We start from the raw sequence: 18,424 nt of genomic DNA, 5'->3' as shown, positions 1-18,424 counted from the left end.
TCTAATGTTTTCATTTCTTCTTCCCATACTCCTTAGCAAGACTCTGAGGGCAGCAGACATCACCACTGTTTTCCCTTCACAGCCTGTAATCTACTTCTTCTCACCCAAACATTCCACCCTGCTTCAACCTAGCGCAGAATTCCCTGCGCGGGGTTTTGCGACGCTGAGCGCTTTTGAGTACAGCAAATGAAGCATAACACAGCTCTTCTGTTTGCCACTTTCAGAATGAAGAACCCATTTTCTCTAAGGATGGTCGGAAGTTTTTCTTTGTCAGGGCCATACCTCAGGGAGGACGTGGGAAATTCTACCACATCACCATGTCGTCGTCGCAGGTGACTCGCTCGCTCCTGCTGCTGCTGCTTTGGCTCTCGCCTGAAGCTGAAGGCAACACTAAGCAGTGTCTGTGCTTGTATCAGCAAGTGTAGAATGTGGGTCTTGTGCCTAAAAGGAAACCTTCAGTGATGCTTTATTGGGCATAAGTATGAGGAATTATGCACGGTTAATAATCTGTATTAATTTTGAGAGCCAGGCAAAGATTGTTAATAGCTATGAAAACTGCTCATGAGCATTAAGTCTCACCAGAAAACTTCTTCACAGGGTTCAAAATGCACAGTTTGGAAATTTGTACACGCAGGGAACAGGCAAAACTGGAACAGTTATTTCTTATAGTGGCAAATGCAGACATTATACTGGAGGAGAAGGTTCCTGTGGTTAATTAGACCACTTAGAGACTAGATGGATGCTGCTTAGCCACTAGATGGACACAGGAAGCTCCTTTCTGCTTGTGGCAGAAGGCAATTACTGAATTACAAGACGCTTTAAGTATTAACTCACAAAACAGTATCAGACAGTACCCAAAGCATGTGGAAAGGTTGCTGTCGGTGGTCTCAAAGCCCTTAGAGGCTTTGGAGTTTCCCAGGCTCTTTTCTCAGAAGCTGGGAGTCTATAGCATAGTCTCTGACCTGCTTCCTTTTGATTCCTGATTCAGCAGAAGCCTTGCAGAGGGTGTGATGGTTTGGGTGTTCCCTGCCCCCTCACACCTTGGAAATCACCCAGACTGGACTCAGCCAGCTCTGGAAATTGAATGAAGCTTTTTATCTACAGCTTAGCACAAGATACAAGCAGATATTTACAGTAGGTACAGTTACAGACAGGAATATACAAGGTAAAGGTAATATGGAAACACAGCAGCCCTCCTAGAAACCTGAGTCTCCAGGAGGGGCTCCCAACTGCCCTTCCACCTTCTCCTACCCCTCTCTACCTTACCCTAAACGTTGCCTTGTGCCCAAAGGAAGAATGGAGGGCTGGCCAGGGGGGTTAGGAAGCAAATGGGTTAATCAGAGAGACAGCAGGTTGGGTTAGAGAGAGAAAAATGCAGCCCAAAGCCCAAGCAGTGACTGAATGTCTTACCTAATATTTACATTCTTGTTCTTATACCTCTCAGCAAGCCTATGAGTGAAGTAGACAGCACCCTTGTTTCTCTTTCACAGCCTGTGATCTAGTTCTTCTCACCAAAACATTCTAGCACAGAGGGGCAGGCAGGATGCGATGCCATGTGCGTTCTTGGCACAATGTCTGGCTGACTGTGCAGGCATTTAGAGCCTGTTCCTGGTAAACTCGAGGCAGTGGAGTTTCTAGGCAGTTCAGGATGCAATGAGGCAGCAGCAGCACTGTGCTACCTGCTCACCCCTTTTTAGCAATACAGCCTGAGACTAATGGGCCTTTGGGCATAGATTAGCCAATCAGAATGGCACTTTGCCAAGCTTGATCATAGTAGGTGAAGACAGGGCTTTTGTTTTCCTTTCCTGCAGTTGCTTACCCCAGCACAGGAGGAAGGGGAGCAGGGGAACATGTCTGAGCAAGCCTGAGTCCTTAGACTTATTGGCTCCAGATTCTTTATCCTCTTTCCTGCAGTTGCTTCTCCCCACAGCAGAAGTGGGGGGGTGCAGAAAAACATGGCTGGGGAAACCAGGATATGGACCAGTCCATTTTTGGTCTATCAGACCTACCACGAGAATAAGATAACAGGAATTTCAAAATGAGAGACTTAGAAGCAAAAAAGTCACCAAATCATCTCTTTCCCAACAAAATCATTGCTTTGCTTTTAGTTTTTTGATGGCTTCTTAGTTGTATGTAAATTAGTAAATCCCTGCGTTGCCGGAAAGGAGTAAGCAGAAGCTCATGGGTGCACTGGACTAGAGGAAGGAGTGTGAAGCTGTTCTGTGCTGAATTCATCCCATTATCTTTAATGGAGTTATGGTCAAAATGATTTGGACTCTCTATTATTCCTGTGCCTGCAGAGTCACAGGAATAGCAGGAGCAGGGGAGGAAGTTGCATGCTTTGTTTTTAATAGGCAATGGAGTCAACAGAGCTCCCTTTCTCAGAAGAGGAGCTTTGCTGGGGTATCTCTTTTAAGAATAAAGAAATCTAGTTCTCTTTTCTTTCTGGCAGCCCAACAGTAGCAGTGACACCATTCAATCTATTACATCTGGTGACTGGGATGTGACAAAGATCCTGGCATATGATGAAAAGAGGCATAAAATGTAAGTAAACTATGGTCTGACAAATCGATCTTCCTTCGTTTAGCTCTGGACTGTAGGGTTGGCTGCAGTGGTGGTGTGGATGCATCTCAAACATACGAGCCTAAGGACGTGGAGAAAAGAGCTCAGGGGGACCTGTCTCTCTTTTGGCTTAGTCTGTTTTAGAAATCATCCTTTACTGGCCTGCAAAAACATTGAAGCATTAGGAAAAATAGACTGAGTTAGAAAACCAAAGGAACGCAGGAGAAAACCAAAGTCACTTCACACTGATTCTTTATGGTTGTCAAACAGCTTCTCTAAGTGCTTGAGGGTTTTCATGTCATGACATTACAGATGATTTTTATATGATATGTATTTTACAATTTAAATTGTAAAATTACAAAAAAAAAAAGTAGTTATTTTTATTTTATTTATTATTTTGCTGTTTATTTATTGTTTTATTTCATGAAATTACATAAGAAAATGTTTGGAAAGCTTTCTGGAATCAGATACCAGCTGGATTCCTTGCCAGGCAAAGTTTCAGGTGAATACAAGGTTCTCACTTTAAGTTCACTAAACAGCTGAGTCAAAAGTCTCTAGAATATGACAAGCTCTAAAATGGTCATGAAGATCCTTCAAAGCTTTGAATACTCTCAGTTACCTACAACTTCAGTACAACATAAGGGATTTTAGCACTTTGCTTGAGTGCTGTGTCCAGTTCTGGGCCCCTCAATTCAAGAGAGATGTTGAGGTCCTGGAACATGTCTAGAGAAGGGCAACAAAGCTGGTGAGGGGCCTGGAACACAAATCCTATGTGGAGAGGCTGAGGGAGCTGGGGGTGTGCAGCCTGCAGAAGAGGAGGCTCAGGGGTGACCTCATTGCTGTCTACAACCACCTGAAGGGACATTGTAGCCAGGTGGGGGTTGGCTTCTTCTCCCAGGCAACCAGCAATAGAACAAGGGGACACAGTCTCAAGTTGTGCCAGGGGTAGGTATAGGCTGGATGTTAGGAGGAATTTCTTCACAGAGAGATTGATTGGCATTGGAATGGGCTGCCCAGGGAGGTGGTGGAGGTACCATCCCTAGAGGTCTTCAAGAAAAGCCTGGCTGAGGCACTTAGTGCCATGGTCTGGTTGACTGGATAGGGCTGGGTGCTAGGTTGGACTGGATGAGCTTGGAGGTCTCTTCCAACCTGGTTGAATCTTTGATTCTTTGATTCTATGATTCTATATGGCAAATTAGCACTGGAGTCCTATTTGCATTTTAAGTGCCCAAGTCGAGCAGAAGATACCAGGTACAATTTGTGCTATCCAAATATACATTTCTGCAAGTGCAGCTTGTTAGAAGTACATCAGCAGGGCTCAGCATCCTGCCTGACACATTGTTCATCCCACGGATGCTGCCTTTGCTCCTTGCCATTACCCACATGAAATTCGTCTGGCTGAATCAATCAGAACCCTGCATGTTGGACACATCCAGCACCACCACTCTGTTACCTTCAGAAGCTGTCATCACACAATGGGGTTTTCACTGTTTAGCCAGAAAAGGGATTCTTCAGTTTCAGCAAAAAGCAAGGGGGATGAAGTGTTCTTCGACTTCATACTGTGTCTTCCCTGAAAGCCAAACTCCATTTTTCAAAGTGGCTATTTCAGTGGGTTTTGCATCAGACTCCAGTCAGAGAATAAAAAGTGATCTGAGAAGTAAAAACAGTTCTAGAGAAAGAAAAGAAAAAAAAAAGAAAAGAAAAAGAGAAAGGTGTTTCAATGAAAGTCTGAATCATAAAGATAAAAAATAAAGCCTTTCAATAATCATAGAGTCAGAGAATGGTTTAGGTTGGAAGGGAACTCAAAGCTAGGCCAGTTCCAACCCCTTGCCATAGGCAGGAACACCTCCCACTAGAACAGGTCACTTTAACCTTTTTGATCCACTGACAGAATCATAGGAGTAGGTTGGAAGAGACCTCCAAGCTCATCCAGTCCAACCTAGCACCCAGCCCTGGCCAATCAACCAGACCATGGCACTAAGTGCCCCAGCCAGTCTTGAACACATCCACGACAGCAACTCCACCACCTCCCTGGGCAGCCCATTCCAATGCCAATCACTCTCTCTGCCAGGAACTTCCTCCTAACATCCAGCCCAGACCTGCCCTGGCACAACTTGAGGCTGTGTGCCCTTGTTGCTGGTTGCCTGGGAGACATGATCATTATAGGACTCAAACATTTCCATGCCTGATTTGACTGCAGAGCAGCCTACACCATAGTTGCTCGATCCTCTGCAGCAATGTGTCCCTCTATATGTTCTACTTCCATTTAAACATTCCTTGCCTTTACAACATCAGGAAGATGGCAATGTCACTTAAGATGTTTTCTGAACGAGTTGTAACCACTCTTCTAATGAGACAATAACCTTTTGATTTTTTTCCCCCTCCAGCTATTTCCACAGCACAGAGGATTTGCCGAGGCGACGACATTTGTACAGGTGTGTGCTTTACTGTAACTTCATGTCCAGAATCTTCCATTTTTCAGTCTTAGGTGAATCATTACTTAAGCAATTTCAACAGAGACTGTTGTGTGTGTGCCTTTAAACAGCAACTGCAAGATGTTGCAGTGTGTCACCAGGGTAGGCAGAACAATGGTGAACAAAATGCTTGACATTTGGAAGTGTTCCATGTTTAGCAGTTCTCTCTTTTTATGGCAAATTTAAAGTTAGTGTCAGGATTGACAAACTGTCACAAAACTTTGCAGCAGAACACAGGAAAGAATTCATGATTGCATTAAGCTGATGCTATAAAACTGCTTTTTTTGCTTCCAGAAAGCAGGGTTCATGGAAATTTGATAGCACCTCACCTCCTCATGAGATTGAAAAGAAACAACAATGTTATGTTTGCAGATGGTTCTCTGTAATTCCAGATGACTTTTGTGGTCCTCCCTAATGATGTGATATGTAAAAGGCTGATCTGTGTTAAGCAGTTGGTAGTGCTATGGTGCCACAGGCTGAGATACATTGGTATCAGAAGAAGAGATGGGGAGATGGCTTAACATAAGTGAGTTCCAGTTTATTGCACCCAAGCATGGGCTTAGATACTTTCTATCAGAAGGCTACTGTGGTGGTTTGAGCTGTAACCTGCCCCCCCACACTTTTGGAAATTGCCCCAGCTAACTCAGACAGTCTCTGGGAATATAAATGAAGCTATTTATTTACAGCAGCACAATATACAAGCAGCTATTTACAATATATGCAGTTATATACAGAAATATACAAAGGATAAGTAATACAGAAGCACAACTCCCCTCCCAGAAACCTGAGTCCCCAGGAGGGGTTTTCTCAACCACCCCAGCACCTCCCCCTGCCCCTCTCAACCTTACCCCAATCCTGAGAAAGAATAGAGGTGCAGCCAAGAGGTTAAGGAGCAAGGTTAGTGGCAGTGAGGTTAAGGAGATGTGGCTCGGTCTGAAGGCAAAAGCAGAGTGAAGACAAAATGGAGAATGTTATCTAATGTTTACTTCTTGTTCCCACACTTCTCAGTGGGACTGATGAGGGAAGGAGACACAACCATGTTTTCCTTTTTCAGCCAATTATCTACTTTCTCTCACCAAAACATTTCAGCCTGCTTCAAACTAGCACAGCTACCTAACAGGATTACCAATCATGTTAGACTCTAATTGGCTACATACATTTGCATTAGGACTACGTTAGGGTCACATTCTTCATGTTCTCTCAACAACATGTACGTTGTGTCTAAGAGAGAAAGGAGAAAACCACAGACTCCAGCCTTACATTTGTTTACACTGGTTACACCATGCTCTAAGGTCATTCCAACCTTCCTCTTTATCTCTATTCAGCACTTCCTGAGCCTGTGCACTCTCGCCTGTCCATGGCTCATGTCCCACTGTTTAACATTCCAATAGCTGCACCACTGCCAGGCAATTCTGTAAAATCACTGCATTTAATATTACTGTATCCAACACTATGGTGAAGTTTGGGCACTAGATTAGAAAGGGGAGGGAGCCCACATTTTTAAGTGATTGTTTTGGAATCATTATTCCATTTGTTCTATTTGTCTTCTCCAGCCTGCTGTCATCTTGGGGAAGGGCAGAGCTGGTGACAGCATCAGTTGGCATGGGACAGGCAGTATGTTTTTCTTCTCCCACACGGTGTAAAACCTTTCTTTCTCTGTGGGAAGGAAACCAGAGCAAACTAAATTGCCTGTGAATTTCCTTTCAAGACCTCTGCACCTGGTCACTCCACAGGTTCTGAAGTACCTCAGTTCAGTGTTTTCCTTGAAGGAAAATAAATCCCAATGATATTGACCATCCATCGCTATTAAAATGGGAAGAACATTTGGGTTTAAAACCTAAGTCCAGGCACAGCTGCCTAATTGCTGCTGGCATGGGTCAACTCATGCTGGCATGGGTCAACCCCTTGCTATTCTAGGCATACTCCTCACTCTGGTGCCTCATAAACCTCACCTTCCCTCATTGGCAACACAGAGACACCCAAAATGCCAATGTCCTTGACCTTGCTTTGTGCAGTGATCTTGGCCTCACTTCAGCTATTTTATTTCCCATGCTGGATAGTTTGATTGTCCTCTCAACCCAGGCCAGGGCTGTCAGCTCAGCAACCTTGACATATGTTCATCATCAGAGCTCCACTGGAGTTCTGACAGCTTGCATCAGATGAAGATCTGTTTGAGGGGTTTGTTTTCTGTGTCTGGTTTTGTAGCTTCAAACAGAATTAAATCAGAGACACAATCTGAGCCTGAACAAGAGCCAAAGAGCTCTTCAGTTCAGTCTCTGTGGCCCTAAGAAGGCGTCTCAGCCTCATCTCCTCCTACCTTGAAATGACAGCAAAAAATCACTCACCTGCTCTACAGTAATACTGGAAAGAGCTGTTGGTTGAAGCATTTTAGAAGTGCCAAGTGTCACAAATTCATATTTGCTAATAATCCATCTCTATTCTTCAACATGTAGTAGGCACAGAGCGTTTCTGCAGACAGGTCATGTAGGCACAGAGCATTTCTGCAGACAGATCATGTAGGCACAGAGCATTTCTGTGGACAGGTCATGTAGGCACAGAGCATTTCTGTGGACAGGTCATGTAGGCACAAAGCATTTCTGCAGACAGGTCATGTAGGCACAGAGCATTTCTGCAGACAGGTCATGTAGGCACAGAGCATTTCTGCGGACAGGTCATGTAGGCACAGAGCATTTCTGTGGACAGGTCATGTAGGCACAGAGCATTTCTGCAGACAGGTCATGTAGGCACAGAGCATTTCTGTGGACAGGTCATGTAGGCACAAAGCATTTCTGCAGACAGGTAATGTTACCATGTTTTTTAAGGAACAAATCCCTAAATACATTGTTTTCCTTTCCCCTTGGATGTCATAGGAAGAACTCTTAACCCCCCCCAGAAAGGGCTTTGGCCCCTGAGGCAGCTGCTAGCAAATCAGGCCAGTGAGGCAACCAATAAGAAGCTTAAAGACAGCAATTCCAGCACTTTATTGTCTGTTATATTATAAGTAGGTGCAGAAATACTGCTCTGTTGTTTCATAGATTCATCTTCCAAGTTATGACTTCCACTTGAATTGCAACCATCATTTTCTTCTAAAACTATACTTTCCTCCATAAGCAACTGACCTTGCAAAACAGAGACATCCCTGCCCTCTTATACATTCTCTAATCAGGCAAAAAAAAGCCATGACTGCCATTTAAGCTCCACCAAATGGAAATGCTTTGTCTCTTACTAAGGTTGGACACATTCTATTTATGTTCTTGTTCTGCAATACAGCAAGGTTCAAGTAATGTGGTTTTCAGATAACTACTTAGTGACCTTCATGGGCTGATGTTAACTTTTTCAGTGCAAGCACAAATGGGAACTTCAACAGGCGGTGTCTGTCTTGTGATCTGATTGAAAACTGCACTTATTTCAGTGCATCCTTCAGCCACAACCTGGAATACTTCCTGCTGACATGTGAAGGTATGCTGAGCTTTGCTGTTGTGGTTGTCTTGCCTAAGGATGGGATTTGGAGCTAGGATTGATACCTTTAAATACCCTGTGTACCTGTAGACAGCTTTTAAAGACCAGCCATAAATATCTGAGTCACTTTTCTCTTACAGCTTTTCTCTTAACACTGTTTTGTTTCTATTTGTTTCTTTTTCTTTTGTGTATTTGGAATTTTAACTACAAAGTAGATGTCTGCAATCTTTTCCTGAGCATACTGTGGTGGTTTGGGTGTTACCTGCCCCCCCTGCTTAAGAAAATCACCCAGAGTAGACTCAGCTGAGCTGGAGATTAGAATGAAGCTTTATTTGTACAGAGAGCAGCCCTGAGGAAACAGACCTGGGGGTCTGGGGTGATGAGAAGCTCAACAGGAGCCTGCAGTGTGAGTGCAGCCCAGACAGCAACCCTGTGCTGGGCTCCAGCAAGAGCAGTGTGGGCAGCAGGGCAAGGGAGGGGATTCTGCCCCTTGGCTCTGCTCTCCTCACACCCCACCTGCAGTCCTGGGGGCAGTTCTGGAGCCCCCAGCACAAGCAGGACATGGAAGTGTTGGAGCCAGTGCAGAGGAGGCCACCAAGATGCTGAGAGGGCTGCAGCAGCTCTGCTATGAGGACAGGCTGAGAGAGTTGGGGCTGTGCAGCCTGGAGAAGAGAAGGCTTTGAGGAGACCTTGGAGTGGCCTTCCAGGATCTGAAGGGGGCTACAGGAAGGCTGGGAAGGGACTATTGACAAGGTCTTGTAGTGACAGGATGAGGAGGAATGGGTTTGAACTGGCAGAGGGGAGATTCAGAGTAGATGTTAGGAAAGGGTTGTTTGCAGTGAGGGTGGTGAGACACTGGCACAGGTTGCCCAGGGAGGTGTTGAAGGCCAGGTTGGACGAGGCTTTGAGTGACCTGTTCTAGTGGGAGGTGTCCCTGCCTATGGCAGGGGTTGAAACTGGCTGAGCTTTGAGGTCCCTTCCAACCTAACCCATTATGATCCTATTTCCCAATAAACATGGAGTTGTGTAATAAATGTTATTATATTGATGAAGCCTGCCTCCAAAACAAATTCCTTGGATATTTTTCTTCTTGTTTTAATCCCAAGGAAAGCTGGCAGTAGCTACCAGAGAAAATGCCCATCTCCTTGACACCAGAAGAACTGTTTTGTAGTAATTAAGAAGCATTTGTGAATAACAAGATTAAGGTTTCTAAAGGCTCTTATCAGCAGTTACAAAGTGATATGCTGGGATTTCTTTATATCTCATTCACAAAAACCTGCAGTGATACTTGAGGAGATTAATGAGTTTTATTATGTTATATGTGTATGTTAATTTAAGTACCCAGGGAATGATTTCACATAAGCTGTGGGCCAGATTCTCAGCTGCTGTAAGCAATGCTTCCATTGTAAGGCCATCAGAGTCTATATCTGCTGAATATGCTGTTGCAGTGGCCTCAAAGTACCTGTTGCTGTTTGGTGCTGTCTTCTCTATCTACATTGTATGAAGGAACCCAGAGCTCAGGTCTTACTCTGTGTGGCTGCCTACTGAAGTCTGTGTTTGTAGTAGTACCTGGTGTATGGCTTTATGTCAGACCCATAAGTGCCTTTTAAGGGAGCTGGACATTAGTTATTTTACTGTGATCACACCTGTAATCATTTAAAGTATTGTATTTTCTCAGCTGCCCACAGGACATGTGCAAGGGTAAGAGTGATTGGCATTGGAATGGGCTGCTCAGGGAGGTGGTGGAGTCACCATCCCTGGAGGTGTTCAAGCAAAGCCTGGATGAGGCACTTAGTGCCATGGTCTGGTTGATTGGCCAGGACTGGGTGCTAGGTTGTACTGGATGAGCTTGGAGGTCTCTTCCAACCTGGTTGATTCTCTGATATTTATAGCTAGAAAACAACTACTGTGCTGACATTGAAGAGTAACTCCCACCATACCTCAGTTTCACTCTGTCTCTTTTGCTTGAGACCTACAGTTGCAAACTTCACTGAGTTTGGACACACAGCCATGACTGTGGCTCGGCTGCTCTAAAACAGATCATACAATCAACCAGGTTGGAAGAGACCTCCAAGCTCAGCCAGGCCAAACTAGCACCCAGCCCTATCCAGTCAACCAGACCATGGCACTGAGTTCCTCATCCAGGCTTTTCTTGAAAACCCCCAGGGATGGTGACTCCAAGGTTTGTAAGATGTGATTAAGCAACTGATGATTAAATGAAAGGCAACGTAAAGGGAAAACACTTTTTATGTTAAAACAAACCCAAAAAGCAACAAGGACCAACCAAACAAAAAGACAGAAGAAATGTCTCTTTCATCCTGAAGTTCAATAGTCAGACTGTTTCTATTGCCTGTTTTTTTACCTTGGATGCAGCACATAATTGTCTTAAAGGGCTTTTGGCTGTCCTGCAGCCTGTGCTTAACAGCAGTGCTGCCTGGCACAGACTGACATGAGAGAAGTATGCTGTAATGAAGGGTAAGCTCTCTTTCAAGAGGGCAGTGTAATGCTCACTGTCAGGAGGCAACATTTCTTGCAATCACACAGTCCCAGCAGGCTAGTTACCTTCTTTTCCATCTAATTTTATATGCTTATGATTGAATTACTGTAGCAAGATCTGAGGAAACATGAGGCATTGCAGTCTGCTGTTAGATTATCTCCTCTAGACACTGCTGAAAAAGCAATATGTGCTGGAGCAAGGTCACTCCTACTGTCATTGTCATCACAAAATATGGGTTTACACTTCTGTCTCCTCCCATAAACCAGCACAGGCAGAGCGACTGATTCCCTCTAAGATACACAGGCTGAAGATCTGGGTGGAAAGGTGTTGTTACTTTCTACATAAATCTAATTGAGGATGGGGTTGTCTCTTCTGGAATGGGATGTAAAATTCAGTTGCCTAGAGAAAAGGGTAGGAAATTGCAAGACTGGGTTGCTGAAAGCAGTTTGTTCCTGTTTCTTTAGTGGGGCTCTGACATGTGCAGTGCAAGACTGAGTGACACTGAGCCAATAAATCACTGAACTCTGTTTTTAGGTGGTATCTCCTTCTCCTCTGAAGGATAAAGCCTAATCTGCAATTAGCATTTGTGATGGTTTGGGTGTCACCTGCCCTCCCAGACTTAAGAAAAGTCACCCAGACTAGCCTCAGCCGAGCTGGAAATTAAAGAATGAAGCTTTACATTCACAGCTTAGCACAATATACAGGCAGGCATTTACAATATCTACAGCTGTAGACAGAGATAGGCAAGTTAAAAAGTCATACAGAAACACAGCAGCCCTCCCAGAAACCAGAGTGCCCAGGAGGGGCTCCCAGCCACCCTTCCACCTCCTCTCCACCCCTCTACCTTATCCCAGACTTTGCCTTATGTTCAAGGTGAGTTTGGAGGGTCAGCCAGGGGGGGTAGGAAGCAGAAGAATTAGTTAGACAGCAGGTTAGAGAGAGAAGGGAAGCAGCCAGAGCCAGGAAGAGCAACTCCTTTATCTGTGTTTGTATTCTTGTTCTTATCCATCTCAGCAAGCCTATGAGTGCAGCAGACATCACCATTGGTTCCTTTTCACAGCCTATCCTCTAATTCTTCTCTGGTGATAGAGAAGCCTACTTGCCAATGCACTGTCTACTATCCTTACATTTGCTGACCACTTTGGGAAAAGTCAGCTTTTGTTCTGAGAAGGAGATAAGAGTGTGAGAGAGCAGAGAACACTGTCATCTTCTACAGGTCCCAACTCTTCCTTCCTTTCCAGAAACAGTTCTTTATCCTAACTCTTTGAAATTCTCTCTGCTGGAACCTGTGTTTGTAGCTGGCTGGTAGACTTCACTGCCACTTTTGTGCAGGCCAAGTGACTTTAATGGTGTCTCTCTTTGAAGGAAGCAAACCTGACTCTTCGAAGGAAAATATCACCACCTGCTTTAGATGTCCTCTCTAGCTCTGCAGTTTCCAGCAGCTTAGCCTAGATGCTATAGATCAGTAATCATGGACAGCAGGAATGAAGCCATTTCTGTCTTCCTTAGCAGGCCATTCTGTAGCTGTAGAGCAAAATGCTATCTTGTCACTGAGCTGTGCTGGATAAAATACCTAAAGAGCCAAGAGGGAAGGAATTCCTCTGCTTTTCCCCATGTATGCCCTCTGAGCCAGCAGCTGTGAGGACAACAGCTCTGTAACTACACTCCTGGCCCTGCAGTGCTGAAAGATGCCTACAGGGTTGGGAAATCTTTAAAAGGAGGATTTATAGGTCCTAGGTCCTGCCAGAGAAGATGCTGGTTGAGTCTCACAAAGAGAGAACCAGTGGTGCAAAGCAGAGAGCAGGGAACCTTGGCAATCTGAGAGTGATTCATACTAACGAAGAGGCAACGCGACCGAATTAGCCACAGTCTGAGTCAAGTTCCTCATACTGCTGTGAGTATAATTCATCCTCTCTGTCTATTTATGAGATTTAAAGACAAGTGCTGCACGTTCTCTTCTTTTTAGAGGCAGCATGTGGCTATAAACTTCTCAGCTCCTTAAACTGTTCCTTGAGAATGAAATTCTCTTCTTCCCTCTCTTTCGGTGGAAGATGGGAACACCATCTGGGCATGGCAACACTTAGGAGCAGTGCTTGCTGCTTCCACTTATTAGGTTTCTTCTGAGCATTAAAAAGTCATTTTGTTATCTTTAATTTCTATGATGTTCCAGATTTTTGTTAGAGTCAGCAAAGAATTTTGCTACCAAGTACCACAAAATCATCTGCCTTTGCTTTGGGGTAGGTTGTCCTGACCTCTTTTTTTTAATCTCATTTTAACACTGCAAAGTCCAAAGCACAATTTTAGCAAGGTTCAGCCTTCCAGGATGGAGAGGTCTAAAACCACACTTTGGAATAATTTTACAGATGCACTACTGTGTGGTCATGACACAAGCCCCTGCCCATGCAGAAAAGTCTGTCCTTCTAAAGGATTCCACATGCAGAGACTATTTCAATGCAGATGAGTCTAAGTTACAAAAGACATAAACTGAAATAATTCATAGAGTCATAGAATGGTTTAGGTTGGAAGGGACCTCAAAGCTCAGCCAGTTCCAACCCCCTGCCATGGGCAGGGACACCTCCCACTAGAACAGGTTGCTCAAGGCCTCATCCAACCTGACCTTGAACATCTCCAGGGAGGTTGTGGGGCACAGAAGCACCCAATGTGATCTTTGATCACATTGGGTGCTTCTGTGCCCCACAATCTCCCTGGACAATCTGTGCCAGTGTCTCAGCACTCTCACTGCAAACAGCCCATTCCCAGGGGCTTCTATTGGAATGGGCTGCCCAGGGAGGTGGTGGAGTCTCTGTGCCTGGAGGTGTTGAAGCCAAGCCTGGCTGGGGCACTTAGTGCCATGGTCTGGTTGATTGGTCAGAGCTGGGTGCTAGGTTGGACTGGCTGAGCTTGGAGGTCTCTTCCAACCTGCTTGATTCTATGATTCTTTGAACAGGAAGGTATTAATATTTAGTATGTGAAGACAATGCCATATTGAAATTGATCAGGAAAGGCAGAGGCAGTAGAGGTGCTGGTAAAATAAATACTGCACTGTTTAATTTGAGTTAGAGAAAGATATGTAAAACCTTTTGCAACCTTTCCCTAAATGATCATTTCCATGCTTTTATCAAGTGGGGAGCAAAGCAGCAGCAACAATTAGTGGTTTGCCTATGGCCACATTGGAAGTCAGGTATCATGACCCCTATTTCCTTCCTCATATTGCCAGACAGCACTCCAAGGAAAAGCACCATTGGCTACTGGAGCAGAGCAGAAATGTGTCTAGCTCTGTCAGTGTGGATGGTGCATAATTACTCTCTTCAGGATTTTTGCAATAATGTACCCATCAGGGACAAGCCTGCCTAGCTCCTGCAATAAAAGGTTGGCTCATGCCTCCAGGCAGGAGAGTAATGAACCTCTTTCTACATCTTTCTCAATTCCTTCATTTAATCAGACCTTTTAACCTGTGCCTTTTGAGCCAGATCTACCATCCCTGGAAAGCAGTGGAGAATCTGGAGACAAGAAGTTTTTATGCTATGGACAAGCAGACACCAGGAGCTATGTAAATTGATGGAAGATTTCTGTCATTCATAAAGCACAGATTCATAAAGCAACCTTTTCTCTGCAGAACTTACTTATGTTGCTCCTGTGTTGCCTTATGTATGATACAGAAACCTTGCCATGTCCCAGCCTTATCAATAGCATTCCTGGCACCAGATTGCTCTTGGTTCTGATGCAGAGGTAAAGTCAGTGCAAGCAATAAGGACAGTATGAAGCTTAACTCTTCCCTGAATATATTTAGCTATTTATGAACTCTTCAAACAACTCATGGAATCACAGAATGATAGGAGTTAGACCTCTGGAAATCATCTAGTCCAAGCCTCCTGCCAGAGCAGGTTCACCTGTAATAGGTTGCACAGGATGGCATCCAGGTGGGTTTTGAATGACTCTAGAGATAATCCACTGTGCCTCAGGGCAGCCTGTTCCAGTGCTCTACCACCCTCAAAGTAAAGAAGTTCCTCCTCATGTTTAGATGGATCTTCTTATGTTCAATTTTGTGCCTTTACCCCTTGTTCTATCACTGGGTACCACAGAAAAGAGACCAGCCCCATCCTCCTGTCACCCACTCTGTAAGTAAGTATAAGCAGTGATAAGATTCCCCCTCAGCCCTCTCTTCTCTAGGCTAGGAAGACCTCTCTTCAGCACTCAATAGTTAAGCAAATTTGTCTGCAAAACCTAAGTGGATTGCTTTCTTTTTCCCTTTCTGGAACAAATTAATCATGTTATATGTATAGTAGTGCTGGATTCTGTGTATCCTGAGTTGAATTCAGACACCTGTGATGTATATACCTACAGGCAAGTAGGGTTTATAGTAGCTGTTTTAATTTATTAGCCTGGATCTAGACACAGAGAGTTCAAAGACATGTTTGGTAACAGAGCTCTGAGAAGTCCTAGCTAAATACAACATGCAGGTTGAGACACAGGAGTTTGACTTCTTTCTCTGCCACAGTCTCTTTTGGAGAACTCAGGCAGATCTTGTAATTCCAGCTTGGTAGAGGTGGTGAGAAAATAAAATCCATTTCTGACTGCAATTCTCAGGTGTCTAAGGACAATAAGGGACATAGAGGCTCCTGGCCAATGGCACTTGGCTCCAGGAGCCAATGGCATCCTGGCCTGGCTCAGGAGCAGTGTGGCCAGCAGGACAAGGGAGGTTATTCTGCCCCTGCACTCAGCACTGCTCAGGTCACAACATGAGTGCTGTGTCCAGTTCTGGGCCCCTCAATTCAAGAGAGATGTTGAGATGCTGGAAGGTGTCCAGAGAAGGGCAGCAAGGCTGGGGAGGGGCCTGGAGCACAGCCCTGTGAGGAGAGGCTGAGGGAGCTGGGGGTGTGCAGCCTGCAGCAGAGGAGGCTCAGGGCAGAGCTCATTGCTGTCTGCAGCTGCCTGAAGGGAGGCTGTAGCCAGGTGGGGTTGGGCTCTTCTCCCAGGCAACCTCCAACAGAAGAAGGGGACACAGTCTCAAGCTGTGCCAGGGGAGGTCTAGGCTGGATGTGAGGAGGAAGTTGTTGGCAGAGAGAGTGATTGGCATTGGAATGGGCTGCCCAGGGAGGTGGTGGAGTTGCCGTGCCTGGAGGTGTTGAAGCCAAGCCTGGCTGGGGCACTTAGTGCCATGGTCTGGTTGATTGGCCAGGGCTGGGTGCTAGGTTGGGCTGGATGAGCTTGGAGGTCTCTTCCAACCTGCTTGATTCTATGATTCTAAACGGATACATGACCAAAGTGGTTTTGAAACATTCAGTGAATCCCCTGTCTGTTCACTGCAGAAAAAACTTCCCAGCAGAAACACAGCTATTGGTATGCAGGAGAGCACTCCTGTAGCAAAAGCAGCATGCAAAGTGATGAAGCAGTACTGGAGTGAGGAGTTAACAAGGCATGGCTGCACACGTTTGCTGTTAGCTCACAGCACCTCGCAAACTTCTGTCTCAACAGCAATTCAATAACTACTCTGTAATTACATTGCAGGCCTTAATAAGTGTGGGGACAGTCCTCCCAGATGCTGAATGCTCTTAATTCCCACCAGCCACAGCAGGAGCTGGAGGTACACAGAGCACCAGAATCACCCTTGACATGTGGCTAAGATGGGACTGGCCTCCTGTGCCACCACAGCTGTGCTCATTCCCTTCAGAGATAGACAATCATAGAATCAACCTGGTTGGAAGAGACCTCCAAGCTCATCCAGTCCAACCTAGCACCCAGCCCTGTCCAGACAGCCAGACCATGGCACTAAGTCCTCATCCAGGCTTTTTTTGAACACCTCCAGGGACGGTGACAATGGTCTCCTGAACAAGGGACTGGATTTTGGTTTATAGCAGTAGTGAAGTAGTTAGGAAAAATATTATAACCCATTTTGGCTTCAGCTCATCATTAGGTGTTAGATGTTTTTAGAGCACTGTGAGTGTGTCAGGAAGTGAGAGACTCAGAGCAGCTGCAAGGGGAAATATCCTCCTGTAGGTTTTTGCACTTGGAGCATCCTTAGACACGTGTTTGCATGCACCGCTGAGTGATGTGGAAGTATTGCTCTCCTAGGAGGGATCTGAACAGGGAAAAGAGTGATCATCAAATGCCACAGGAAGAGTGTTCCACTGGGAGGGTTCTCTGTTGGTAACATCCAGGTTAAATTAGTAGAAAGTCTTTTTCTTGCTTTTGAGAGGCAAAGAAGCTGAAGTTCCCATTTAACCTCTCCAGGTAACCACTCCGCTTGGCTTAGAACATCTCTAGTGGACATCTGAGGAGAGCTCGCTGCTGTGTCTACAAGTATCTCACTTCAGGGCCTGGAAGAAACATTAAATGGACACTTAATCCCTCTTTAAAGTTATTATGTAGGAAGCCTTCTGCCTGACAATATTTCTACAGGGTGTGAGCTTATTGTCAACTATTAGTATCACACAACTACCCATCATGGAAATGGCAAAGCCTCTTAGAGAGTCTCCAGAGCACTTCTTACTGAAATTCAAGTAAATGCTTTCTAAGTGCAGCTGGTCCTGCTCAGAGGGCCAGAGACTGGCATTCAAGTGATCCTTTGGAAAGGATCACAATAAATGATGCTACTGAGGCAGCCTAAAGAGACTTAATTAGATGCTGAAATAACTACTAGTGCTGGAAAGTTTTATTGACCAGGTCAAGAGGCTATGGATGGAGAAGCACAATAGGCACAAATGTGAAAGGCTGTTTCCCAGACTTCACTAATGGAGTACACACCAGCCGCCAATCACATTTTGGTGTAGTCATCTCAATAGCTCTGAAGACCCCAGCCAAGGCTAGGAGCCAACTATAAATACTTCCCATAGTGCAGATGCCATAAGTGATAGCTCCCAGGTGGTGCCTGGTAGGAGGACGCTCAGGGGAGGGTGTCTTCTGCTTGCCTTCCAACTGTGCCTTTCTATGCCTCAACCAGCAACAGAAGAAGGGGACACAGTCTCAAGTTGTGCCGGGGGAGGTCTAGGCTGGATGGTAGGAGGAAGTTGTTGTCAGAGAGAGTGATTGGCATTGGAATGGGCTGCCCAGGGAGGTGGTGGAGTCACCATCCCTGGAGGTGTTGAAGCCAAGCCTGGCTGAGGCACTTAGTGCCATGGTCTGGCACTTGGATAATATTCTGCCTCTGCACATCCTGGAGAACTGCAGTCCTGTATGTCCACAAGGGCCAGAAGCCAGATTAGGTCACTGGGTGACTGTTATCTGTTGTGACCAGGATGGTTTCCCCTACAAGGCTGATTAGGACAACACTTGGGTTTTTGTGTACTGGGTAGCAGGACGCAGTAATTAGTGCTTCCAGGCAAACTGTGACCTTTTAGAACTTTTCCTGGGGCTTAGAAAGCTTAAATGAGTTTCTGCTGTTTGAAAGCATGCACAGGCTTAATCTCTGGGCCCTATTTATATTCTAATTACT

General features: G+C 45.3%; 1 protein-coding gene across 5 annotated transcripts in view; it reads left to right on the top strand.

The window, feature by feature from the left end:
- Positions 1-18,424, top strand: part of DPP6 (dipeptidyl peptidase like 6) — a 547,256-nt gene that overhangs the window by 496,602 nt on the left and 32,230 nt on the right. For all 5 annotated transcript variants that reach the window (XM_064162829.1, XM_064162831.1, XM_064162828.1 and 2 more), the window contains 4 exons: positions 225-332; positions 2,453-2,544; positions 4,950-4,997; positions 8,377-8,495. In XM_064162829.1, coding sequence (XP_064018899.1) covers positions 225-332; positions 2,453-2,544; positions 4,950-4,997; positions 8,377-8,495 — 367 coding nt within the window. The remainder of the gene's footprint in view (positions 1-224; positions 333-2,452; positions 2,545-4,949; positions 4,998-8,376; positions 8,496-18,424) is intronic.

The sequence above is a fragment of the Pogoniulus pusillus genome, chromosome 23 (genome assembly GCF_015220805.1).
Source record: "Pogoniulus pusillus isolate bPogPus1 chromosome 23, bPogPus1.pri, whole genome shotgun sequence".
Lineage (NCBI taxonomy): Eukaryota > Metazoa > Chordata > Aves > Piciformes > Lybiidae > Pogoniulus > Pogoniulus pusillus.
The sequence above is the reverse complement of the archived record's forward strand: the minus strand, read 5'-3'. Positions and strand labels throughout refer to the sequence as shown.